Raw genomic sequence first — 27,012 nt, 5'->3', positions numbered from 1 at the left:
ATGGGATGCTCCACAGACCACCGTAATTTCAAGACAAAAGCTCTATGAAAAGGTATCTCACCCAGCCCTTCCCCTGCTCCAGCCTCAGAGCTGTCAGTTTCCCAAAACTTTCAGGGGGAGAAAGCAACCATCCCCAACTCCTGCCCTCCCCTCCGTGACAGACAGCCCTCTCCACCACAGAGTTCTCCTGCTCCCCAGCTGAGGGTAAACCCCGGCAAGAAATTACGGTGCTCCTGGAAGGCCCCAGACCTGGCCTATCCTGTCCCCGCCCCCTCTCCCTGGTCCTCTAACCACAACAGCCCAGAAGAAACCCTGACTGCAGCTTCGCAAGTGTTTCAGAACCAGAGAAAAATGCTCCCCCATCCCTCGATCCCCCCACCGCCAGGCCCGCCCCCACCCCCTTACCCCCACATTTGACAGGCTGCCCTCCCAGGGTTGAGGACAGTTCATACCCCTCCCCAGGGGTGGGCCCCCAACTGGTTGAGGTTGGGGGATCGGGGTGGGGGAGACTTGTGCTCTGTGCTCCAAAACAGCTCTGGGCCTTGGAAACACCAAACCAGAAGGAACTTAAGCCACCAGGAGCCTGAGGGACAGGATGAATCTGCTCTCCAAAAGGAAAACAAAGGTGTCCCCTCCATCCCGCCTCCCCCAACGGGGCATAAGTTACCAAAGTTGGGGCAGGAAGAGAAGAGACGGTTCACCTGGTGCCCCCCTACCCCACCCCCAGTCTGGAACCAGGAAAGGGAGTCCCCACCCACCCAGGATGCTTACAAACTTCTCCTGAAGGAGCAAAAGAAGTATGAGAGAAGGCCAGGTCCCCTAGCAAGGGCCAGGAACTAGGAAGGAGGGACAGGGAAAGACAGAGAGGCAAAGAGAGAGAGAGAGAAAGAGAGAGAGAGAGGAAGGTCCTGCCCGCGTACTCAGAGGAGCTTCCTCGGGTGTCTGGAGGGTGGAGTCACCCATGGCTGGACCAGGGCTGGCCCCACTGGGAGGACACCTGGGGCGGGAGCTATCAACTGGACCCAGTGGGGCGGGAGAAGAAGGGGCCGAGAGGGGAGGGCGGTCACATAAGTATGGCACAGGTAAAACAAAGTGTGAGTTAGGGGTTAGCATTGGTAACAGTGCGTTTACCTTTCTGCTCCACTTCTACTTTAAGCATCGGAAGAGAGAGAGAAAACAAATTGAAAAAAAAATGTGCAAGAAAAAAGAGAAAAAAAAAGAGATTAAATTGCTTTTGTTTCTTTTTTGGCAACATGTCCCCTTTTCCTTTCTTTCCTTACTCCTGGTTCCCCAACCCCAAATGTTGCATCAGCTCAGCCCCCGCCCCCCATGTCCCTTCCTCTGGGGTAGGGTTGGGGCAAGAGGTCATGAGGGAGACAGTCACAGGGAGGGGAAAACACGCAGGACAGAGACCAAGAGAGACACGGAGGGAGGGGAAGACGGGTAGGCAGAGGACCATGCCTTCAGATGTGAGTGGGCACCCTCATGGGAGGGGGGAGTCCAGCTGGGAGGCGGGCTCTGGTTAGGGGGGCACCGGGGAGGGAGTGGGGGGACACTCTGGTCCCCTCTCGCCCTGTCTGCTGCCCGCCTGCCAGAACCAGGGGCCCAGGGAAGGAAGCTCAGTTCCTCCCGGGCCTGGGTGCCCGGAACCGAGAGAACAGGCTAAACTCCTTCCAGTCTGTGCTGGCCCCACCTGGGAGCCGCTGGGTCCCCCCAACCCTCACCACCCAGAAAGAGCCAACACAGAGAGGGTGGCAGAGTTGGACACAGAATGACGGAGAGGCAGACAAGCAGAGCCCCCTTGGGCCTCAGAGAGCTGGTGGGGGGGGCGGGGAGACAGAGGTCGAGAGGGAAGAGGCTGGGGTGGGGAGACATCACACAGGGCAGGACAGCAGGTGGCACAGACACGCTCCCCCGAGACTCAGTTTCTCTGCCCAGCAACCCCCCTGGGGGCCCCGGAGCCAGGAGCTCCACGCCACCCGCTGCCTGGTGGGCCGGCGGTACCTGGGGGAGGAAGGGGCATGGTTAGACTGTGCACAGCTGCAAGGCAAATCCACTGTTAGTCGGGCCTGTCCAATGTGTGTGTGGCAGGGACCCCACACACCCACTGCCCCAGCCCCATGGTAGCCCCCACACTCCGCCCCGCCCCCCGCCGGCCTGCACCAGCACTGGGATCACCCCAGCCTCTGAAGCCTCAGGCTCGGTGCCCTGGCCCCTCAGGAACCTCTGCCAGGGCCTGGCTCTCCTAGCTCCTCTCTGGAGAAGCAGGGAGTTCCACAGGGGAGGGATGGCTGCATCCCCAGCGCCTCATCCAGGGCCTGGAACACAGGAGGTGCTCAGCAAACGTGTGGGGACGAGTGCCCGGCTCCCTGTCTGGCTTCAATCCTCCTGTTAACCCAGCCCCCTTCCTCTGGGACCAGGAGCTACAAGTCTGCATGTCTAGGACACACATGGCCCCACTGTGCCCCCACACAACCACTGTGTGTATGTCCTTTCTCCCCCAGAGATCAGGCTAGCTCTCTCCCATCAGCCTGGGGGCCGCCCATCCCCTGGGCTGACCTGCCTACCTCCTGGCCTTTGTGGGTCATGATCCTGCCCACCCTGGGGGTCGGCTCCAGGAGGTCTCCCCACCCCTTTCCTCCCAAGGCCCTCTAAGCTTTCCTCCTGCTTCTCTAACTGTGGCATCCACTCTGGACTCCACTTGGACCAACGGGTTTTTCTCTGCCCTGTATCCCATCTGCCTCAGGAGGAGCTGGGTGCATCATCAGTTGTTAGTTTCATTCTGATTACCAACAGCAATAACAATAATTGTAGTTACAGTGGAAACAATGACTACCAAGTGCCCAGCACTCACTTGGTGCCAGGGACTGTGCTAGGCACTTCCTGGGCAGTCTTTTGAGAGCCCTGTCTACAGATGGGGAAACTGAGGCTCGGTGAGGGGAAGCAACAAGGATGAGGCCACACGCTGGCAAAAGCGGGTACCACTTCCTTCACATCTGTGACTCGGGGCAGGAGCTTTATCCACGTTCTCTCTTCCTGGCAGTGTCTCAGGAAGGGGTTTGGTCCCTTCCCCCATCACAGATGAGTACCCAGGGTCAGCCGGCTGGAAAGGGCACTCGGACCACTACTGAGCACATCCTGAGCCAGGCGTGGGCCTGGGCGCTGGGGGGTGAGGACTCGCCTCTGCCCCCGGGAGCAGGCTCTGAGGCGGGCCCTGGGCCGGCTGCTTCACACACGAGCTCCTGGACTCTCCCCTCCCCTGATGGCGGCCCAGAGAAATGAAGTCACTCGCTCAAGTTTCAGAGCCAGAAAAATTCAAGAGCCTGGCCGAGCTTCGGACCAGCCTGATTTCCTGTGTGCTAAGCTCCCACCTCCTGCCTGCCTTCCCTGCTCCCCAGCCCCGGGGTGGGCAGTGTCCCCAGTGCTGTGGGAAGGCTTCAAGGAAGTCAGGCGTCCCCCTCAGGCGGTGGCTGGAGGCCTGGTTGCTGAAAGGAAAGGGTGAGGAGTAAAAGCAGAAAGTGATGGAAGCCCGTAAGCGATCCTGTTCCCCGTGTAGATCATCACCTGCGAGGAGAAACCAAAGGTTGGGGAGAAGGCTGGAGTGGGAGGGGGAGAAGGCTGGAGTGGGAGGGGGAGAAGGCTGGAGTGGGAGGGGAGAGGAGGGAGAGTCACAGGGCCCCCTGTTCCCACCCCTGCCCCCCACACGCCCCTGCCCCCCACACGCACACACTCTGGTGGCCCTGCCTCCGCCCCCCTCTGCCTGGAGCCTACCTCCTGGCTCAGTGAAGCTGGGGGTTGGGAAGGAAAGGGGAGGTGGAGGGAGAGGGAGGAGGAGGAGGATGCTAAGGTGGGTGCTGAGGAGGAGAGACCCTGTCTTTGTCAGCTGCCCTTCACCAGGTGTAAGAAAGCCAGGCCTCTGGCTCCCCAGGGCCACCTGGGGGCCTCCCTCCATGCACCATGGCGGCACTTCCCTGGCAAACAGGAAGTGCTATTCTGGCGATGGGCAAACCGACCAGGAGATGGGACTCTGTGGAAGACAAGACGCCCCAGCCCTTCACACCGAATCCAACACGAGGCCTCAGCAGTGGTCTGTCTCTCTGTGGACATCAGGTCCAGCTTCCAGGACGGGGAAAGGGCAGGAGGGGGCAGCGAGGGGTGAAGAGGAAGGAGAGGGAGTTCAGAGAGAAGTGTGGTGAGTGAGAGGGAAGGACAGGTCTGTGTGTGGTGGGGGGAGGGGGGCCAGGAAGGGAAGGGATGAGAGAAGAGGGAGGCAGAGGGATGACAGGGCAGTGGGGCTGAGGGAGATGTAAGTGTGCCAAGCAGAGTGGGGTGTGGCCTAGGAGTGTGTAAAGGAGCCCGGGCACATGAAGAAGCAGGGCCAGGGGGCCAGCGTGACCAGGGCTGGAGAAGGTGTCCCGAGGAAAGGACAGTTTTTGGTGGTGGCTGGGGAAAAGGCGGGGGGCGGGGAGCTAGGGTGTGGACAAGGGTGACTAGAAAAAGGGAACAGGCCCAACTGTCCCCCACGCACCTGGCCCCAACTTGGCCCCTTGTGCATGTGTGCGTGCGCGTGTATGTGCATGTGTGTGCGTGTACATGTATGTGCATGTACGTGTATATGTGTGTGTACGTGTATGTGCATGTGCGTGTGTGTACGTGTATGTGCATGTGCGTGTACATGTATGTGCATGTGCCCCAACTTGGCCCCTTGTGCATGTGTGCGTGTGCGTGTATGTGCATGTGTGTGCGTGTACATGTATGTGCATGTGCGTGTATGTGCGTGCGTGTGCATGTGTGTGTACGTGTGTGTGCATGTGCGTGTGTGTACGTGCATGTGCGTGTGTGTACGTGCATGTGCGTGTGTGTACGTGCATGTGCGTGTGTGTACGTGCATGTGCGTGTGTGTACGTGCATGTGCGTGTGTGTACGTGCATGTGCGTGTGTGTACGTGCATGTGCGTGTGTGTACGTGCATGTGCGTGTGTGTACGTGCATGTGCGTGTGTGTACGTGCATGTGCGTGTGTGTACGTGCATGTGCGTGTGTGTGTACGTGTATGTGCATGTGTGTGCCTGTGCGTGTATGTGCATGTGCGTGTACGTGTATGTGCATGTGCGTGTGTGTGGCGGGTCAAGGTGTCTCCTCCTCGCTCACTCTGGGTAGGGGAGGGCCCGGGTTCGCATGAGGAACAAGAGGACTCACTGTAGGGGACACAGTCGTACTGCACCTCCAGGTACTTGTAGGTCCCAGGACAGGGGTCAGGAAAGGCGTCGGAGCCGGCAACCACCACGCACTGGGTGCGGTTATTACACCTGTGGAGGAAAGACGGAGATGGGAAGACAGGCCTAGAACTGGGGGCTCCAGGGCAAGGAGAAGAATGGGTACCCCCAAATTTGGCAGGAACCATGGAGACCAAAGCCTTTCGTGGATATTGTTTTCTGCTTCCTGCCAGCTCTCTCTCTTCCACTAGATAGGGTTTCTTCTACTCTCCGCCCCAGCATGGCATGAAGCTCAGGGCTGGGACGGGGCAGGGCCCCATAAACTGCTTGCCCAGCCACCCCTCATGGCTCCCATCCAGCACTGATGCTATGGCTTCCTTGGCATTTTCCCTCAATTGACTGTAAAGCCCCTACTTTGTTCATGGAAGAGTTCAATGATTCTCTCTCATCATTGATGTTTCTTTCTCTCTCCCTCTCACCTTCCTCTCTGAAATTAATAAAAATATATTAAAAAGTAATAATAAAAGATGTTTCTCTGCTGTCTGTCCCCACAGTCAGGGTCTGTTTCCTGGAGCAGCCCAGGTCTCAGCCAGCAGGACATCGACCTGATGATCGTGGGTATGCAGGAAGCAGTTTTGGGGGACTCCCTGACAGATATGGGGCAGGGGGGCGACTGTGTCTTCTCTCTTCAGTCCTGCCCTTAACTAATGAGGATCTGCTCATACCCACCCACCTCAAAACCCTCCTTTAAAAACAGAACATTGGGGCCAGGCGCACAGTGGTAGCGGGCCTTGAGTGGCAGGGGGTGGGGGTGGAGTAAAAAAAGAAAAAGAAGAAAAAAAACACAGAACATTGGCCTGGCCAGTGTGGCTCAGTGGTTGAACATTGACCTATGAACCAGGAGGTCACGGTTCTATTCCCTGCCAAGGCACATGCCCAGGTTGAAGGCTTGATCCCTAGTGTGGGGCATGCAGGAGGCAGCCAATCAATCATTCTCTCTCATCATTGATGTTTCTGTCTCTGTCTCTCTTTCCCTCACCCTTCCTCTCTGAAATCAATAAAAATATATTAAAAATAAATAAATAAAAACAGACACTGGTGCCCTGGCCGGTTTGGCTCAGTGGATAGAGCGTCGGCCTGGGGACGGAGGGGTCCCGGGTTCGATTCCAGTCGAGGGCACATGCCTGGGTCGCAGGCTCGATCCCCACTAGGGGGTGTGCAGGAGGCGGCCGATCCATGATTCTCTCTCATCAATGATGTTTCTTTCTCCCTCCCTCTCTGAAATCAATAAAAATATATTAAAAACAACAACAAGAAAAACACAACACTGGTGCTCACTTCAGCAGCACATATAATAAAATTGGAACGGTACAGACATTAGCACGGCCCCTGTGCAAGGGTGACATGCAAGTTCATGAGGCGTTCCATATTTTTAGACAATAGTGAAGTGAAGGCCTGGGGGGAGGGGTTTGTAGTAGAGGGTCAATGGAAAAAAGGGGGACATCTGAAATACTTTCCACAATAAATAAAAACAGCACATTGGCCTCAGAAGGTTAAGGAGAGTTACCTATGGCCCAGAAACTCCATCCCTTGTTATATTCCCAAAAGAACCGAAAGCAAGTGCTTAAACAACCCAAATATCATACCCGAACGGATGAACAAAATGTGGTCCATCCTTACAACAAAATAGTCCTCAGCTATAGAAAGGACTGAAGCGCTGACAGGCCACAATGTGTATGAACTTCAGAAGATGCTGCATGAGAGAAGCCGGACACAAAAGGCCACACCTCACGACTCCACATGCACGAAACGTCCGGAATTGGCAAATCCAGAGACAGAGAGGAGATCAGCTGCCAGGAGGAGGGGGATGGAGAGTGGCCGCTATTGGGTACAGGGTGTCCTCCTGGGGTGATGAAAATGTTCCGGAACTAGGTAGGGATGGAGGTTGCACAACTTGTAAACATACTAGATGCCACTAAATATTTTACTTCAATAGTGATTTTTATGTTATGTGAACTTCACTTCCATATAGAGAAGAAAGGGAAAGCCGCTGGCCTTCTAGCGAGGGGGGATGAGATGGGTGCGGGAGGCACCAAACAGGGAAGCGGGTGCTGATGGTCTGGTCAGCTCCTCACTGTATTTATTCTGGGGTGTCTCTGTCAGAGCAGTGAGCTGTACCCTAACTGATACAAAGCACCTCCAGGTTGCCCTAGCCAGTTTGGGTCAGTGGATAGAGCACTGGCCTGCGGCCTGAAGGGTCCCAGATTCGATTTCGGTCAAGGGCATTTACATAGGTTGCAGGCTCCTCCCCAGCCTGAGCCCTGGTTGGGGCATGTGCAGGAGGCAACCAATCAAAGTGTTTCTCTCACATCGATACTTCTCCCTGTCTTTGCCTCTCTCTCCCACTCTCTCTAAAAATCAATGGAAAAATATCCTTGGGTGAGGATTAAAATAAAATAAAATAAAAAGCTTTAAAAAGCACCTCCAGATTTTAAAAATATATATATTTTTATTGATTTCAGAGAGGGAAGGAGAGGGAGAGAGGATAGAAACATCAATGACGAGAGAGTCACTGATTGGCTGCTTCCTGGACGCCCCCTACTGGGGATCGAGCCTGAAACCTGGGCATGTGCCCTGGACCGGAATCGAACCCGGGACCTTTCAGTCCGCAGGCCGATACTCTACCCACTGAGCCAAACCGGCTAGGGCTCACCTCCAGGTTTTAAGACAGTGGAGCAGCGGCCTCAGGACACTCGCAGCCCCGGTGACCATCCTGCTCGGTGTTCCCCCCTCTGGACCTGACAACCCATCGGAACTGGGCCAGTCGCTGTGCTGGGAGCTGGGAGACACCACCGACCCCGGTGCCGGTGCTGAATGAACCCTCAGGGAGAATCTGGAGAGCAGGAGGGAGGGAGAAAGGTTCCAAGGAGAAGGGGCACTGCCCAAGCGAAGACTGGGAGGCTGGACTGTCACCACCCATGCAGGGGACTGGGAGGGGGAAAGGGGGCAAGATTACTGGAGGGGGATGGATGCTGGGGAGAGAAAGGGTGCGAGGGAGGGGATGAGGCAGCTCCAGCCTGGCCAACCAGGCTGAGCCATCTGCCCACACCTGTCCTGTGCCCCAAACTCTCAGGGCCCCTGCCCAATGACATATTCTAGAACCCTCTGCCAGCATTCCAGGAGCTGCTGGCCCTAGCCCTCCTTCCCTTTTCCAGTTCTATGCCCTGGGCTCAGAGTGAACCCTGCATTCTCACAGGCACTCGGCAAAAATTCAGTGAGTGCCTGCTGCTGCGGACACAGCAGTGACACAGTTCCCTGTCCCTGTGGGGCTGACGGCCCAGTGAGGGAAGACAGAAACCACATAAAGAGGCAAAATATCTGATGGAACTGCAGATGGAAGTCCGGGTAGGAGAGAAACAAAGCAGAGAAGGGGCGAGGGAGTGGGAGCTGTGGTTTTAGAGGGTGGTCGGGCAGCCCTGGAGGAGGATAGGTAGGTGGAAATTCCCTGAGTGAGCGGGAGGAGGGAGGAGCCCAGCGGCTGCTGGAGAACAGCCAATGAGAAGGCCCACAGGAGGCCCTCAGGGGAAGATGCCTGACGTGTGTGAGGAGCAGGTGGGTGAGAGGGGGAGCGCGGAGGAGGTGAGGGCTGGAGAGGAAAGGGCAGAGCGAGCAGGGCCTTGCAGGCAGAGGGAAGGCTTGGGCTTTTGTGAGCTGGGAACGAGGTAGGATTCTGAGCAGAACAGGGATGTTTCCAGATTCAGGTGCTCACAGACGCCCTCTGGCTGCTGTGGAGGGAACAGGCTGTAGCAGGCAAGAGGGAGCAGGTAAGGGGCGGGGCATGGACTTGGAAACAGTGGTCAAATCAGTGTAATTGGAAGGAAGCACTGAGCAGCTCGAGGTGCGCTGGCTGTGGGTGTGAGAGGGGTTTCTGCAGCTTCGAACACTCAGTGCTCTGCCTGGCACACCCCCCTCACTCACAGTTGCACACGGGCACTCACATTCTCTCTCTCACATGCACTTATCATCTGTATTCAGATGTCACCTCCTCAGGGAAGCCGGACCAGACTCGGTCCTGCCTCAGCTCCCAGGACACCTTCACCCTGTCCTGCCGTTGCTTGTATATTGCAAGCCCTCACCGCCTCCCTATAATCTTGGCGTGAGCTTCTGGAGGCATCAGGCTCATGAGTGTAGGTGTGTGGGAAGGGGTACAGACTGGTAGGGAGACAAGCTGGGGAGGGGGCTGTTCACATGGCACCGGAAGGTGCTCGGGAAACGTGTGTGGAAATCATAAAGGAAGACAGAAGGTGAACAGGGTGCACTGTCCTGGGGGTGCACGGAGGACAGGCACTGGATTCAGGGACTCCGGGAACTGCCGCCACCCTGCCTCTGAGAGCCCGGTGGGGCCTCACCTCTGCGACATGATCTTGAAGGCATCCGGCAGGTAGCACTGCACGTTCTCCATCTGGAAAGGGTCAGCGTCGCAGATCTTGTCATCTGTGCGTCCGTAATTGGCGTTTTCCACCATGATGACATCACTGCCTGGGCACCGCAGCTCGATGGGGTAGCCTTCGCATGCCAGCTCCCGGCGCATCAGCCCGAATGGGAGTCCGGCCCGGCTCAGGCCTGTGGGAGGGGGCGCATCATGCTCAGGGCACAGGGAAGGGAGTGAAGACCCGCAGAGGAGGCGCCATCTCCAGCTTAGCTGGACCTGGGACACAGGCACAGCTTTATTCATCTGTAAAATGGGCTTTTCAAGTCATTAACCTGCTCAAAAAGAATTTGGCCTTTGCCTCAGGACCTGGGAGGGCCCTCCAAGCCTTTTGAATGTTCAGCCTGATAAGAGTGTCTGTTTACCTGGGGGCCTTGGGCCATGCCAGATAATCTGTGCTAACTGTTAGGGGTTGAATTGTGCCCCCTCCCCCAAATTCCTATGCTGAAGTCCTAACCCATAGGACCTCAGAATGTAACCACTTTTGGAGACAGGGTCTTTACAGAGATAACCAAGTTAAAAGGAGGCAATAAGATGGGCACTAATCTATATATATAAAAGCCTACTATGCAAAGTGTCCCCTAGGGCAGTGGTCGGCAAACTCATTAGTCAACAGAGCCAAATATCAACAGTACAATGATTGAAATTTCTTTTGAGAGCCAAATTTTTTAAACTTAAACTATATAGGTAGGTACATTGTTATTAACTTAATTAGGGTACTCCTAAGGCTTAGGAAGAGCCACACTCAAGAGGCCAAAGAGCCATATGTGGCTCGTGAGCCGCAGTTTGCCGACCACTGCGGGACTTCCATTGCTTGCTATGACATGCTCTGACCACCAGGGGGCGGCACCGGAACGAAGGAAGGCCAGGCCTAGGGACCCTACCTGTGCATGAATTTCATCCAATAAAAATAGAGGGAATTTGGACACAGACACACCAGAGGGAAGACCATGTGGGGACAGAGGGAGGAGATGGCCATCTACAAGCCAAGGACCGGGGCCTGGAACAAATCTTCCCCCTGTAGCCCTTAGAAGGAACTAACCCTGCCAAGGCCTTGATTTTGGACTTCCAGCCCCTAGTTCTGTGAGGAAATAAATTTCTGTTGTGTAAACGCCCTCCATCTGTGGGGCTTCGTTACAGCAGCGCTAACAACCTAGTAACCTAACAATGTGGTTTGGGTGGGAGCTTTTGGGTCATGAAGTATCAGTTGACCTCTGGAGGGACTGGAGATTAAGGTCAGCCAGGTGGGTGATCAGAGCCCTAGTAAAGATGGTGAATACCAAGGCTCGGGGACTTCCCAGGCTGGCAATGCACATGTGTGCTGTCGCCCAGCATTGCCAGGAGTTAACACTGCCCACGGCTCCAAGAGGGGACAACTGCAAGCTCCGAGCATGAAACTTGCCTGAGGGCTGCTGCCCCGCGCCCTCGTCTCGTGGGTGATTTTAATCTGCATCAATTCACCGTGATAAACTGTAACTGAAGTTTAACAGCATTTCTGAATTCTATGAGTTCTTCTGGCAAACCATCAAACTTGAGGATGGTCTGAGGCAGCGGTCACCAACCTTTCGGACCTCACAGACCACCAGTGGTCCGCGGACCACCGGTTGGCAACGGCGGCTCCAAAGGTTTCCTTAAACCAGCGGTCACCAACATTTCAGACCTCACGGACCACCAGTGGTCCACAGACCACTGGTTGGCGACCGCTGGCTGGTCTAAGGGACCCCTGATTGCAGTTAGTGTCCAAAGTGAGGGTGATCTTGGGTGCTGCCCTAAATTCACACCACCCCACACAAGGAGAAGAGGCATGGGGGCGGGGTAGGAACTCATATTCTGGAAGAAACCATAGAGCCTGACTTCGCCACCTCCCAGATGACAACAGGCCAGGTGTGTCCCTAGCCCCAGGTCTTCTCATGCTGCAGCCCAGGGATCAGCAGCACCAGAATCACAGGGCAGCTGGTCGTTCCGAATGCAAACTATGGCCACCTCCCCCCAGGCCTGCTGGATCAGGATCTCGGGGGAAAGCCAGGAGCCTTTGGAACTACGCATCCACCAGCAATTCTGATGCACACTCCTTTGGACAGCCACCCCTATAGCCTCCCCCAGGCCTCGGTTTCCCAATCTGTAAAATGGGCACCATAGCCCAGGGCTGTGCTGTGAGGATTCTGTGCTAGGAATGTTTGTGAAGGAAGTGCTGAGCATGGTACTGTCAATGGCGAGGGCGCCACCAGAAGGGTCCTCCTCATTATCACCTGGGAAACCCTCCAGGTGTGTGAAAATGAAAGAGCACACCCTGAGCAGGCCCAGCATCGTCACATGTCAGTCCCCATCCTGTGCCGTGTGGGGACTGAGAGCTTGGGCTAATGGGTTTCAATCCCAGCTCCACCACTCCCTGGCCGGTGGCTTCATCCAGTCACTGACCACCTCTGTGCCTGTTCCCCTCCCTCGGGAGCTGACAGCTCCCACCTCACAGAGCCAGGCTGAGGGAGGGGCGCAGTGGATGCAGCAGTACACAGTGAGGCAACAGGGTGCTAATTACTGTGGCTACGAGGATGATTAAGGCAGCCCGTCTCTGCAGGACAGAGCGGGCTTGGCAGGGCCCACGCCTGCTGAGGCAGCCACCTTCCCAGACACGTCCCAGCCAGGCCTTGCTGGTGCCAGAGGGATGCGGGGATGCACAGAGTGGCCCGGAGGCTGCAATGTGGGGACCACTGTCATTTGCAGACGAAGAGAAGGTACCAGTGCATAATGGCAGCAGAGCTAAGCAGGCCTCTTTCCGAAGACCGGGTCCCTCCACTGTTGGCTGGGGACCCATGGAGAATGGCAGCCAGGCCCCGGGGTTTTCTGGGGGGAGTTGTCCCACTTGGGGAAAGTTTTACATGTGTTCCTCTAGTACCATCTGCTTCCGCGGCTAATTTTAGCCCTTCTCGGGTCTGGGAGGCAGGCCGGGGGTGGAGGGTTGGCTCAGATGGGTCCAGGGGGTGGGAGCAGCCCCTCCTGGACCAGCTGGGACCATGGGGCAGGACCCAGATGGGCAGAGAACACGGGCACTGGGCAAGCAGAGGATACCAGCTGGCCAGAGCAATGCCAAGGCCTGGGCATGGCTGAACGAAGCCCCTCCCTGTGCGGCTCTCTAAAGGTGGGGCTATACGATGGGGCACTGGGAAGCAGTGTCCACTGCCAGTGCCCTCCAGACAGGGCTGGGAGGGGTGGGCAGGGGGCGTGGCCCAGGCAAGGGCAAGGCCAAGGCCAGCAGGCCCCTTCCCCTGCCTCCCTCCTTGCTCTGCCCTTGCCCGCCATGGGGACCAGAACTGAGTAACTGGTGAGGTGGACGGGCACGCTCGGGGCACTAACTGTGGCATGCACAGGATCCCGGGGCCGGCGCAGGGCCGAGCTGAGTCATTAGTTGTTTTTAAATAGATGTCAATGGGCATGCTTTAATTAAGCCTCTTGCAGATGTAATCACAGGTACCACACACACGAGCCTCAGATCACCAGGCAGGCCTGTACCGGTCCCAGGGTGCCACAGGCTGTACTCCAGGCTCTGGGACCCCTGGGTGTTGGAGGTGAGGGGCTAGGGCCCCCTCAGTGTTGTTGGCGGTGCGTCACCACCCAGCCTTGCTCTGGCCTGGTTCCTCTGAGGTGCGGGTAGGGTAGGGGCTCTAACAAGTCGGTCAGAGGTATTTCAGTGCTCCACCCACTCTCCCGGCCGAGTGGTGGAGGCGCGGCCCCAGCAGCACCTACCTTGGGTGGCCGAGGTGACCAGGACGGCGGTGATGCAGAGGCTCCACAGCACGGCGGCCAGGCGGGCCATGGCAGCGGCCGGGGACGTTTTCGGAGCTCTCAGTGGCTTGTGCAGGGGTCCTTGCCCTGCATCACCAGGTGGGCACCACAGCCTGGCCCACCAGCCTGGGGAGGACAGGGAGAGTGAGGGGGGGCCATCCCTCCGCGGGCCGTGGACAAGGGGCCCGTCCACATCCAGCACTTCCACCGGCAGAAGCCACATCCTCTGGCCAGAAGCTGCCGGGCTCACCCTGCTTTCACCCTGACCCCAGCAGACAGAACCGCCCCCTGGTGACAGGTGTTAGGATGGCACCAGACTGGCCTCAGACCCTACCTCCTGGGGAAAGGGACCCTCTGGAAGCCGCCTCCCCGTTCTGAAATCCCGACCCTGCCCATCGGTCCTCCAGCCGAGCTTCCTCAGCCAGCAGAGCATCCAGGGTGGGGGACCAGGCATCCCGGCTCCACGTGCAGCCTCCCCCTCAGGATCATGGGCAGGAGCCCAGGCCCGCCCCCAGCCCCCTACTTCCTGTCTCTCTCACTCTGGTAGCTGCTGGGACCACAAATTGGGGGTCAGGGACAACTGTTTCCAGGGGACTCGGGGGGGGGGGATAAGTTGCAGGTGGGGAGGGGGGATGCAGCCCCCTCAGGGCCCGGGAGGGTAAGGAAGGGTTGAGGGTTGTGTGCCCTGCCCTATAGAGCCCCCCCCCCCCCACAGCGTTAGGTTCTGACCCTTTATTTCCTCCCTCACAGTCGCTCCTTCCCACTTCTCGCTGCCTCGGTTTCCCGTGGATGCTCTTCAGGTTGCCTGCCCACATCTCCCTCGGCCCTTGGCTGTATCTACACCCAGTCTGCCACGTGTGGCCCGGGCCCAGCAGCACCAGCCTGGCCAGGAACTTGCTAGAAACACGTTCTCTGGGGAGGGCCAGCACGCGTGTTTTCAGCCGCCCTATGACGTATGAACCCCCGCTCCGTCCTCTCCCGCTGTCGTCCCAGCCTGCCCCACAGTCTCAACACCGTCACCCACCCAATACTTCCCCAGGCTCTGATTTCCCGTCTGGACTCTCTCAGCAGAGCCCAGCTCCTGTTTTCCCCAAACGAAAGCCTGCTGACTGACCCCGCTGGGTCTCGGACCCCTTCCCTGTGCCGCCACCCCTGCCTCCTGCGATCCCTCCACCTCACCAAGCCCTGCCCAGGGCCTCCCTGCCTCCTGCGATTCCTCCACCTCACCAAGCCCTGCCCAGGGCCTCCCTGCCTCCTGCGATCCCTCCACCTCACCAAGCCCTGCCCAGGGCCTCCCTTCCTCTGCGTCTACCTTCTGCCCCGCCCGTTATCCACATGGCCACTCCCTCCCCTCCCTCACCTCCTGTGGGCCTTTGTTCACAAGTAATGATCTCCGAGCTCGCGAGGAATGGCCCTGCACAGGCAGGGATCAGTGGGTTGTTTTGCTCATCCCCACCCCCAACTTCTAGCACAGGCCCGACACAGTGGCAAATATCTGTTTGAATCTCAGACTTAAACCTAAGAATCTGCCTCTTCCCTGCCCTTCATGAACTCCGTCAGCAATCCTGTGGGCTCTGCCTGCCAAGGGTCTCGCCAATCCGCCCACTTCTGGCCCTCGAGGCCACCACCGGGAACAAGCCACTACCCTGACGCACCGGACCTTGTCCCGGCCTCCTCCCCGCCGCCCCCTGCCCCCCACTCAGTGCTGAGGGATCATTTAATGACGCAGATCCCTCTGCTCTCCGCTGGGGTCTCCGTTCCTCACCAGGGTCGAAGCTGGGGGTGATCTGGGCCACCAGGTTCTCCAACCTCCCATTCCAACAGTGCTCCAGCCGCTTCTCCCCGCAACCCTCCCAGCCGTGGCCTGGGCTGCCCAGGATCCCGCATACCTGCTGCAGCTTTTCCCCGGCAGGCCTCAGTCTCCTCTCCTGTGAAATGGGACAGCAACTTCCCAGGACAGCCCTGAGTCCCTGTGCCCGTGCCTGCAGCGGCTCTTTCTCTGCCCCCTCCCTGCCCCGTAGCAGGAAACCTCCCCTCTGCTGTCCAAAACCGTCTCCTCCCACAACCCTGACCAGACTTGGCCTGTGACACTTTCTGTTCATTTCACAATGTTACCCTGGGGGAAGGGCATTCCTAACCACCTCATTTCTCTCCCCCACCCCACCTCCCAGCCTCAGGAGAGGCACTGACCCAGGCTGATGGACACTCCCTCCCTGACGCAGTTAAACTGGTGAGCAGCTGGTTAATGCTGGGGTGGCCGGGCTGAGGACAGCTAACCCATGTGGGTCTGGATCCTGACGGCAATTTATGTGCGGTGTGACCTTGACCTTGACCTCTCCCCTCCCTGACCCCAGTCCCCTAAGCAGTCTGAGCCTGCAGGGTTCTGGTAAGGACAACAGTCTGCATAAACAAGCCCGGACTTTGTCTCCGGCGGCGGGTCAGAGTGACGGCGGGTCAGAGCGATCAGGTTGACCAGTTGTCTGTGGAGATGAGAGATAGAAGACAAGGGACTGGCGATTAATTGGGGGTGGGCCGGGGGCGGGGCTGGGTCCAGGGGCAGGGCCAGGGCGGAAGAGCAAATAAATGACAGAATATTTATTTATTTATTCATTCATTCATTCATTCATTCATTTATTTATTCATTCATTCATTTATATTCAGCTGGGACCCGTCAGAGGGTGCTGTCCACAGCATGGCATGAGTCAGGCCCAGGGAGCATCCCTCTGAACGGGGTGGCTCCTCTCCCTCCTCCTGGGCTGCACCCCAGGACTCTGGGGCCCCAGCTGGAGTCCTCAGGCCTCTTCCTTGTCCTTAACCCGCTTGCAGGGATCCCAACCAGCCTCACGGCTTTAGCCACTGTTTATACTGTGGCCACTGCCACATTCGAGCTCCAGCCCGGCCTCCCTCCTCACGGACTATACCTCCATGAGTCTCCACCACACCTTCAGCCTGACCAGACCAAAACAGAGCCCCCAAATCAATCAGTCCATGGTCCGTCCCACCGTCCTCTCCAGTCCTTCGGCCAAAACCTCAGTCAAAGTCCTTTGGCTCCTCTGTCTTTCATCCCCCACATGCAGTTCAGGAGCAAGTCCTGGGTCTGCGCCTCCAGAACATTGCAGGCCCATCCATCCTTGGCAGCCCCCTGCAGACCTGCGCTCACCATCTGCCCCGATGGCCCTGACCTCTGTCCTCCTGCACTCCAGGCTCCCCCAGCAGACAGAGGGGCCTTTAAAAAAATTATGGTTACATATCTATACACAACATAAAATCACTCATTTTAACCATACAATTCAGTGGCATTAATTATATTCTCAATGCTGTGCCACCAACATCATTATCTATTTCCAAAACTTTTTCATCACCCCGAACAGAAACTCTGTGCCTCTTATGCAAAATCTTCGTCTCCCCCTCCCCCCAGCCCGACAACCACTAACCTGCCCTCTGTCTCTATGTATCTGCCGGTTCTGGACTTTTCATATCGATAGGATCATACAACCCTGTGCTGACTTCTCTCACTCAGCATTGTGTTTCCGAGTTCATCTAAGTTGTAGCATGTCAGAGCTTCCCCTTTAGGACGGAGTAATAGTCCGCTGGATAGACCACCTTTTGTTTATCCATCATCCAAAGACGGACACTGGTGTCTCCACAGAGGGGTCTTGTCAAAGGCAATCTGGACAGATCGCTCCCCAGCTTAAACCCCTGCACCGGCTCCGGTTCCAGTTACGCGGCCCATGAGGCCACAGGTGCTCTGACTCCTGCCCCTCTCCCCCCAGGCTCCAGCCACCGGTTCCCACCACAAGGCCTTGCCTGTGTCTCCAGCTCCACATCCCTCAGATCTCAGCTCAGATGTGCACCCCTCAGAGGCGCGGACGGGCCTCCAACGCCCTGCATCACAGCACCCTGCAGTCTGTGCCTGCCCACCCGGTCCCCGCCATCCTGTAACCTCCTAGGTCGTTTCCCTCTTGGTAAAACGGGGCTACCTCCCAGGATAGCCGAGCGATAAGGTGAATTCATTCGTGTGAAACACTTAGGGCCGCACCTGGCCCATGGTGAGTGCCGTGTCCCTGCAGCACGTCTCTCCCAGGTGACTTTACCTGTGTAGCTGTGGATTGCGTTTGTACCCCCAGGAGAATGGAAGTTCCTGAGACCGTCTCCTGGCGCCTAGACATGCAGTAGGTCCTCAAACAAATATTTACCAAGTGAACTAAGATGAGTGACGAAGGATGGTAGTGGGGGCAGCTGGAGACGGGCATGTGCCCTGCAACCTGGGCCAAGCCTGGCCCACACTGGCTAGGCACCAATGCCTCAGGGGCACAAGTGTTCCCCAAGGTTGCCCCGCTGCTCCTGAGGTCCCCTCCCTGGAAGCCCAGGAAGCCCCATGCACACCCAGAACCAGCCCCAGCACAGGAGCTCGGCACTGCGGCTCCCGTTCCCTCCCTTCCTGGCCTGACTTCGTGCCCACCTTCCACCAGAGTTTCACTTGACACCCTGTGCCCACCTAGGTGGGAGGCCAGGCGTGGGTATGTGGGAGCCACCTTGGAGACCCCGGCCTGACCATCCCTGGGACCTTCAGAGGGGGTTATTTTGGATTGAATTTTATCCTCCCCCCAGAAAGATATGCTCGAGTCCTATCCCCCAGGACTCAGGATGGGACCTTATTTACAAGAAGTAATCAAGCCTGGCTGGTGTGGCTCAGTGGTTAAATATCGACCTGTGAACCAGGAGGTCCTGGTTCGGATTCCCAGTCAGGGCACAGGCCTGGGTTGCCGGCTCCATCCCCATTAGGGGGTATGCAGGAGGCAGCCGATCAATGATTCTCTCTCACCATTGATGTTTCTCTTTCTCCTTCTCCCTTCCTCTCTGAAATCAATTTTTTAAAAAAATTAATCCCTAACCGGTGTGGCTCAGTGGATAGAGCATTGGTCTGCGGACTGAAGGGTCCCAGGTTCGATTCCGGTCAAGGGCATGTACCTTGGTTGCGGGCATATCCCTAGTAGGGAGTGTGCAGGAGGCAGCTGATCAATGTTTCTCTCTCATCGATGTTTCTAACTCTCTATCCCTCTCCCTTCCTCTCTGTAAAAAAAATCAATAAAATATCTATTTTTTTTAAAAGTAATCAAGTTACAATGAGGTCCTTAAGGTTGGCCCTAACCAGTAGGGCTGGTGAGGACACAGACAAGCCCCTGGGAGACGCCCACGTGAAGACGGAGGCAGAGTCGGGGTGATGGTTCTACAAGCTAAGGGACACCAAGGACTGCGGCAGCCACCTGAAGCTGGGGAGAGGCCCAGGATCGATTCCAGCCTCAGAGCCCAGAAGGAACCATCTCTGACAACACCCCGATCTTGGACTTCCAGCCTCCAGAACTGTCAGACCACACATTTCTGCTATTAGAGCTGCCTAGTCTAGGGCACTTTGTCCTATCGGCCTAGGAAAGTCACACAGGGGTCAGGACACGTGGAGGTGGGAGGCAGATAACGGCAGGACCCTGGACTGTGCAACTTCGGGGAACCTTTCACAAACTGCAGGGCGGTGGGGCTGCTGGGATCTCCAGTGCTTGAGCCACCCGAGATGCCAGGCATAGCAGCTGACACTGTGCCCGTGCGAGCACCGCGCCCACGTACGTCACCTAATCGTGATAAGGACCGAGTAAAGGGGGGTAACCCACATTTTACAGATGAGGAAGGTGAGGTCCCGGGGAGACCCAACTGGTAAGGGGGCTTTGAACGCAGGCAGGCTGGCCCTGCAGGCTGGGCGCTGAGAACTGGGGAGACCACGGGGCCAGGAGTCCCCCTCCAGGCCCCCACTGCATTTGTGTGATTGAGAGTCCTCAGAGCTGGACACTCCTGGAGGTTCCACTCTCTTCAGGGCCAGGTGAGCCTGGATCTGCATCTGTCGCCAACCTGAACCTCAGTGACTGAGTGGCCCCAGCTGAACCCAAGTGAAATGGGGCTCGCTGCTCTCGTGCTGAGGGAGGGAATGGGCCTCAGGCGTGTCCAGCTACCAGGTCAGGCAGGTGGCCCACCTGCCTCTCACCTGCCTCAGTGTTGGTGCCTGAGCACCTGATCCCATCGGTCTCAAATCAAGGGGTGGGGGTACAGCAGGCTACCCAGTGGTGGGTGTTGCAGCCCAGGCTCTGTCCTCGGGTGCCCTGGGATGGGGTAGTCAGGTGACAGGAGAACGGGATGCTGGAGCAGAGGGGGCGCCTCCAGCTTGCCCTAGAGTGCAGGTACCATAGCAACCCTCTGTGCTCAAGTGGGTGGGAGTCTGAGTGCCTGAGGGGGGGGGATATGACAAGGGGGTGTTCAGCCCTTAGTACCCTGCTCCACACAGCATCTCCTGTTCCATCCTCGGCAGATTAAGCCCTCCCCAAACTCAGCCGCCTGAGAGCCCAGCTCACAGGCCCTCCTCCTCCAGGAAGTCTTCAGGCGTGATAGTGGGGAAGGGGCAGGCCCTGGGTCTGAATCTGCTGTGCTGCCTTGGGCAGGCTCTTGGCCTCTCTGAGACCATTTCCCCATCCCTATTCCAGGCTAACAGATCTACCTCGCACAGACAGAACCACTGCCCTGAGAGTGCCCAGAACATGCTCTCCTTCCGGAAGGGAACTGTGAGCTCAGGGAAGGCAGGATCCCTGCTCAACATTCATCTTCCCATCCTCCCACATTTCAGCAGCGGGCAGCTGATCCTCCCAGGCGCTCAGTAACTGTACAGTCATCCCGGACCCCTCTTCTCTTACCCCTACCTCCACCCCCAGCAGCTCCTGTGGCCTCCCCTTCAGAGTCTGTTCACTTCTCCCCACCCCTTCGCCACCTCCCTGGTCCAGTCCCATCATTTCTCCCCCTGCACCAGCCTGGTGGCCCTCTCCCAGGTCAGGGAGGCCCTGCTGGCCCCAGCACTCCTACGTCCCGTTCTGGCTTGCTTTTATTTATTTATTTATTTATTATTATTTATTTTTATTGATTTCAGGGAGGAAGGAAGAGGGAAAGAGAGAAGCATCAATTATGAGAGAGAATCATTGATTGGCTGCCTCCTGCACGACCCCTACTGGGGATCGAGCCCGCAACCTGGGCATGTGCCCTTGACCAGAATCGAATCTGGGACCCTTCAGTCCGCAGGCTGATACTCTATCTACTGAGCCAAACCAGCCAGGGCCCGTTCTGGCTTTTTAAAATCCCACCGCACTCCAGCCATGCATCTTACTTATTTGCAAACACCACTGGGTGGGGTCTGCCTGTCTTGTAAATTTTAAAAGATAACTTTGGCTGCCGAGTGACACTGCGCTGCAAAGGAGTGGGGACTGTTCAAAGTATCCCCTTTCCCCAGGGGCTTCCCCCTCTATTTGCCACTCCCCCTCTATTCAATCTCCACCCTATTGCAAAATGAAAGCCCAAGCATGTCCCTTCCTGCCTGCAATCCTCCATGGCTCCCCATGGCCTCGCAGTCCTAATGTAGAGTCTCAGGCCCTGATCTCCTGCCACTCTGTCATCACCTACTCTACTCTGTCCTCCCCAGGTGCCTGTTCTCAGCCCCCCACCCCCATCTCTCTCTCTCTCTCTCTCTCTCTCTCTCTCTCACACACACACACACACACACACACACACACAGTGCTGGGCCTCCCACTCTCTCCTCCCCAGGCTCTGCCTACCGGGTCTGCATAGGTCTCTCCCTATATCCACATTTGCAGTCCACTGGGCCTCCACCTTTTGCTCCAGGGAAACTACCATCATGGTTGCTTGGTGCTCTGTTGCATGCCTAGCCCTGGGCCAGGAGGGTGTACTTGTTTAATGAACTGAGACAAAACAAACCCAGAGAACAGGTCATCCATTCAGTGACTAGTTACCCAGAGTCACAATTGCTTTGGGGGAAAATAAGCCTGAAGGGGAGAGATGGGGGTGGAGGTTATAGACAGGAAATGCCTCTCTGAGGTGGTGACATTTTGGCAGAGGTCTCAGGGAGGTGAGCCATCCCACCAAGTGGCAGGAACGGTGTGTGCAAAGGCCCTGAGGCAGGATGTGGAATGTAGCTTCGCCTGATGAGAGGGGAAGAGGGGAAAAAAGGGGGGTGGGAGGTTACAGGGCAGACCATGCAGGGCCTTGACTTGGTTTTTTGTGTGTGTTTTTTTCTAAGTGAGATGGGAGCCAGGGAGGTTCTGAGTAGAGAGAGATGGCATCTGACTCAGGTGTTCACAGACTCCTGTCGGTGAGGGGTGATTAGACTGTGTGTGTGTGGGGGGGGGGGGGGGAGCTGGCGGGAGGCCTGCGAGTGGTGGGTGCTCCCCACTCCCACCCTCTTCTTTCCAGTCTACCCACTGTCAAAACCAGAAACCTGCAGTTTCTCCCATCCCCCCTTTTGTCTGCCCTCCGGCCAACCATCCACCAACTCATGTCAACTCAGATTTCAAAACCTCATACCAGCCCATCTCTCATGTCTCCAGGCCCTCACTGGAGCCCTTGCCTTGACAGCTGCCTCCTCTTCCTGCTGGCCTCCTGGCCTCCCTTCCTGCCCCCTGCACTGCTCCACACAGCAGCCAAAGGTAGCTTATGCCGGACATTCAGACCCTGTCCTGTGGGCCTTAACCCTTCCACAGGTCTCATCCCCAGGAACAAACAAAAACATAACCTCACACACTCGGTCCTTTGGCCCCTTTGACCAGCGACCAGCCTCCAGCCTCCTCTTTGCATGCCCAGCCTTGAAACAACATCTTTCCTTTTCCCCTTTGAGCAGTGGTTCTCAACCTTCCTAATGCCGCGACCCCCAATTTCATTGTTACAAATTGGACATAATTAAAGCATAGTGATTAATCACAAAAACAATATGTAATTATATATGTGTTTTCCGATGGTCTTAGGCGACCCCTGTGAAAGGGTCGTTCGACACCCAAAGGGGTCGCGACCCACAGGTTGAGAACCGCTGCCTTTGAGCCACCCCCCTTCTTTCTGACCTCAAGGTGGGCCCCTCCCTCCCACTCTCCTTCCCTCCACATTATCCTTCCTCCTCCCTCCAGGCCACAGCTGACAAGCACCATCTTCCGGGAAACCCTTCCTGACTTGCAGGCTGGCCAGGCGAAGCTCCTCTGTGTGCCTCACCACGAAGGGTGGGACCAGGGTACCAGCAGCCCGTGCATGTGTGAGGCCTGGTGAGGGGACCTGTGTGACAGTGGGGAGTGAGCACAGGAGAGGAGGAGGGGGGGGAGGGCAGAGAGGCTTCACTCACCCCAAATGAGGCTGTCCCTCTGCTAATGAGGGTGCACCCACGGGCGCCCCAACCTCCATTACCAAGGGCAATTTGGGGGTGCTCTATGGCAGGAGTTGACCACCTAGGGCTCGGTCTCAACCTGTTTCGAACAGCCAGAGAATTAAGAATGGTTCTGCCGCCCTAACTGGTTTGGCTCAGTGGATAGAGCGTTGGCCTGCGGACTCAAGGGCCCCAGGTTCGATTCCGGTCAAGGGCATGTACTTTGATTGCGGGCACATCCCCAGTAGGGAGTGTGCAGGAGGCAGCTGATCGATGTTTCTCTCTCATCGATGTTTCTAACTCTCTATCCCTCTCCCTTCCTCTCTGTAAAAAATCAATAAAATATTAAAAAAAAAAAAAAAAAAAGAATGGTTCTGCCACTTTTAAAGGGTTGAGAAGAGGCAGAAGGAGAACAGGCAAGAGTTGGTAAGTGTCCCACAAAAGCCTCCAATACTTATATCCGGCTCTTCACAGAGAAAGTCTGTGAATCCCTGGTCTAGAGCAGTGCCTCTCAACCCGGAGTGGGGGGAGGGGTGGTGGGGAAAGGGGGACCAATTTTGCTCCCACCCTCGGCCACTTGGCAATGTCTGGAGACGTCTTTAGGGTGTTAGATGTGGGCATGTGTGTGGGAGAAGGGGGTGCTACTGGTATTTAATGGGAGGCGGCCAGGGGTACTGTTAAAAGTCCTATGATGCACAGGACAGCCCCCAACAAAGAATGATGTGACCCCAATGTCAGGACTGCCATGGCTGAGAGACTGCCCTGGGCCCCTCACCTGCCTGGACCACCTCCCCATCAGCAGACAGGAGCTCTGAGTATCTTAGCCTCTGAGGAAGGGGCCTTGGTATTTTTAGCTTTGGGGGCAGGGTTATTTTTAGCCTCAATATCTATTTATTAAAATTTTTATTTTCCCTAAATTTTGGAGTTGGGGGGATGGGAAGGGGCCTCTACTTGGCTAGGTCCCCAGGGCCAGAGCAGACCCAAAAAACAGGTCCCATTTCATGAGAGGCTGGCTCAGTGCCCCCCTCCCCTGGAGGTGAGGGAGGGGCTGCTCAGGCTTTGACCTTGGGACTCCTACCCCTGGCAAGGGCAGCCCCCCCACCCCATTCCTCCTCTGGGCTCTAAACTCCATAGCACACACAGCCCCACAGGGAAGCCACCTGCCCACTCAGACACCCTCGCCCGCATGTACCATGGAGCCACCTCGGAGACAGTCTGCTCAGGTGTGCCAGGGGGCAGGTGCAGAGCTGGTCTAGCCTGGCCTCTGGCAGGCAGCCTTCAATTCCCCTGAGGGGTCCAGGGCCATGGGAAACCCTCACTATGCACAACTAAGGGAGTTGCCCAGAGGTCTCTGGTCCATTATGAGGCCACCTCCCATTCACTCAGGTGAGATTTCTTGAACACCTACTGTGGGCCAGGTAGGAGTCTAGGCACCTGGGATCCAGAAACAAAAACCAAGTAACAAATTCCCTGAGCATTCGGATCCTGGTCAGGGAGACAAACAATAAACAAAGAGGTGGGACAAATCAGGAAATTACAGAGTGTGGGAAAAGCCATCCATGCTATGGAAAGTCAAGGGGGTGAGTGAAAGGCTGCAATTTTAAACAGGCTGCATGGGGTAAAACTTCCTGGGGAGGTGACCGCTGAAGCAGGTGAGGGAGCAAAAGCCTTGCAGATATCTGAGTGAGGTCCCAGATGGAAGGACAGCCAGTGTAAAGGTCCTGGGGTAGAATCATACTTCGCATGTTGGAGGAGCAGCAAGGAGAGAGGGGGCGAAGGGGAAGGGGCGATGGGGAAGATTTTGCGGAGTTGGACCCCAGGATGCCCAGGCCTAGGACTGCTGTAGTTCTCGAATGCAGGGGCTGCTGCCCGTGGGACCCTGGTTGCTCTGAAGGGGGAGACACAAGCCTTCTCCCCAGCTCCTATGATATGAGCCATTGACTGAAATCCTTTATGTGTCACTGGACTGTGAGCTCCATGAGGCAGGGCCAGGCCACTGTCCCCATGGCATTCCCAGCAGGGCACCTGGTGGAGAGGCACTTGGCAAACGGTCACAGATTGCCTAAAGAGGCGGCCCAGCCTAATTCCAAGGAGCCCGGGATACACACACCTGGTACCTACCTGCAGGTGCACAGAGCTGCTCACACGTGGAGCCACACACACAAACACAGGGCCAGCCCCTCTGCAAAGCTCACCAACACCAACACACAGGAGACCCCTATGAACATAGGACCAGCTTGATGACACGTGGCCACACGCTGGTTCAGCCAGGTCACCACCCGATCACTCACAGAACAGGTACACACAGGTGCAGACAGACGGCGAACAGGACTGGATTTCTCCCTCCCTGGGACCCCACTTTTCTCTTTCATTAGGGTGGCCAACACCCCGCCCAGGAGGGATGCTGGCTCAAGCACGCACCTTCCAGGGTCACTGCGGTCAGGTCTGGTTCCAGACCCAGGGAACCCCCATCTCGGGAGCCCCTCCTTCTACCTCCCCAAGGAGGGGCCTGGAGGAGGGAAGTGTCTGGCGTCTGGAAATCGGATCCTCGAGAGGAGCCCACACAGAAACCAGAGCCTTCCGTGTCCTTGGCCACCCGTCTGACTGGAGAGGTAGGAGGGGGGCAGAGACCACGATGGAGCTCCCAGTGGCCAGCAAATGGGGGGGAGGACAGGGACCCCACTCCTATTCCCCATTAAGGGCACCCACTCGAGGGCATAGCAATGCAACTTCCTGGGATCCGAAACCCAACTCCAGATGCCCACGCTGGGGCTGAAGCGCCACACCATCTCCCATCAGCCGGGGGCGCTCAGGGAGGACAGACACGTAAGATGCAGATGACACACAGCCCTGCACACAGGTCTTCCGTCCTGAAGCCCAGGCCTTGATGCAACCAGTCTCAGGAGCAGCCCAGGCGCCTGCCAGCCCCTCCCCAACATACTCACAGGGTCCTCCCTGGATTCCCCCTAGGAGAAGGGGTTCCCCAGGGCAGGCTGGGAATAGAACTGGGCTTTGAGTCTCCTGCTTTCCACCTCCTCCCTACAGGGCCCACAGCCCAGATGCGCTGGTCCCCAGCTCCCCACCCTCCCCCCATCCTGGACACCATCTCCACACCCAAGGGCAGACCTCAGTGCACCATCAGTGATCAAGCCCTAAGCCAACTCCCCACTCCACCAGTGGGGTTTGGGACCAGCGCCCAGTGGAGGGAGGGCAGGCCTAGCAGGGCACTGGAGAGCAGGAGTGACAAGCATGGGGTGGGCTGAGGCCCTGCAGGAGGTCACTGAGACGGAGGAAGAGGAAGGTGGGGATGCCAGCAAGAGGGCTGGCATTGCCATGTGCACAGGCATGCATGTGGCTCAGTGCATGGGTGAGATTATCGCCAGCCAGGGATCGAATTAGTTCCCTTTTCCTCTTTCCAGATGATTTTTCATCTCTGTAATTAATGGGCAAGTCAGTTCTGAACAGCATGGCAGGCAAATTGCTAGTTAGGAAAATCACGGATAATTTTCTCGATATGATAATGAAGGTTGTATTCCTTCTCTTATTCTCCCCCCTTTCATCCCCCTTTTAAGTAATAAATTCAACATTAGTAGGAAGGGAGTAGGGAGGAAGGCGCAGTCAACTGGCCGCACAGCTGGGGCCTGACCCGGGCCCACCCGGAGGGAGCCCTGAGCCCCTGGCCCTGGGCCGGCAGGGTGACAGCCGGTCCCTCTGTGGGGCGCCCTGACACCCAGTGATCAATGCAGGGTGCCAGCCTGAGAGACCCGCGAAGGGCAGGGAGCCAGTCCCGGGTGACAGCCCGGGTGAGGAGGTTGGGTCTGGGTCAGGTTACAGGCTCCGCCAGCCCCTGAGGAGCGAGAAGGGGAGACCAGAGGCCTCTCCAGCAGCATCTGAGGTCAGCGGGGCCGAGCAGACATCCACGCAGGTGCCCCGCACACCTGAGCCCACATCGTCCAACCCCCTCTGGACGGTGACTCCTAGCAGCCGAGGAAGCAGAGCAAGCCAGGAGGTAGAGAGAGCGGGAGAGAGATGGAGGGAGAGGGGAGAGAGGGAGGGAGGCGGGCAGAGGCGACCAGCCATCTTGGCAGCCATTTTGCGCCCCTCCCCCGCTCCCCTCGCACCACATGTTTGGATGTGGGCAGACGAGCCCAGGCTCAGGGTCCTGCAGACCCGGGAAGAAAGGGGGCCCTGCCTCAGGCGGCGGCCAGGACTTGGGGGCAAGAAGCGGACAGTGCGGTGCAGCGAGGCCTGGGCAGGATGCGCCCGGGCGCTGACGGAGCCTGGAGAGCGGGGCTGG

The 27,012-nt window shown here is 57.2% G+C and overlaps 1 protein-coding gene across 2 annotated transcripts in view; it reads right to left on the bottom strand.

Annotated features, from left to right (window-relative positions):
• ADGRL1 (adhesion G protein-coupled receptor L1) overlaps positions 1–15,513 on the bottom strand; it is a 28,980-nt gene extending 13,467 nt beyond the window's left edge. Inside the window, exons 1-5 of one of the 2 annotated variants that reach the window (XM_014543282.1) lie at positions 15,373–15,513; positions 13,445–13,609; positions 9,624–9,837; positions 5,198–5,307; positions 1,132–1,146 (exon numbers count right to left, since the gene is read on the bottom strand). In XM_014543282.1, the coding sequence (XP_014398768.1) occupies positions 1,132–1,146; positions 5,198–5,307; positions 9,624–9,837; positions 13,445–13,514 (409 nt within the window). In that variant the 5' untranslated portion in view covers positions 13,515–13,609; positions 15,373–15,513. The remainder of the gene's footprint in view (positions 1–1,131; positions 1,147–5,197; positions 5,308–9,623; positions 9,838–13,444; positions 13,610–15,372) is intronic. The other variant, XM_014543285.1, reaches the window with a different exon arrangement.
• Between the last annotated feature and the right edge of the window lie 11,499 nt (positions 15,514–27,012).

Source organism: Myotis brandtii, unplaced genomic scaffold (genome assembly GCF_000412655.1).
Source record: "Myotis brandtii unplaced genomic scaffold, ASM41265v1 scaffold1092, whole genome shotgun sequence".
Classification (NCBI taxonomy): Eukaryota; Metazoa; Chordata; class Mammalia; order Chiroptera; family Vespertilionidae; genus Myotis; species Myotis brandtii.
Note: the sequence above shows the minus strand (reverse complement) of the source record. Positions and strands in the feature narration are given on the sequence as shown.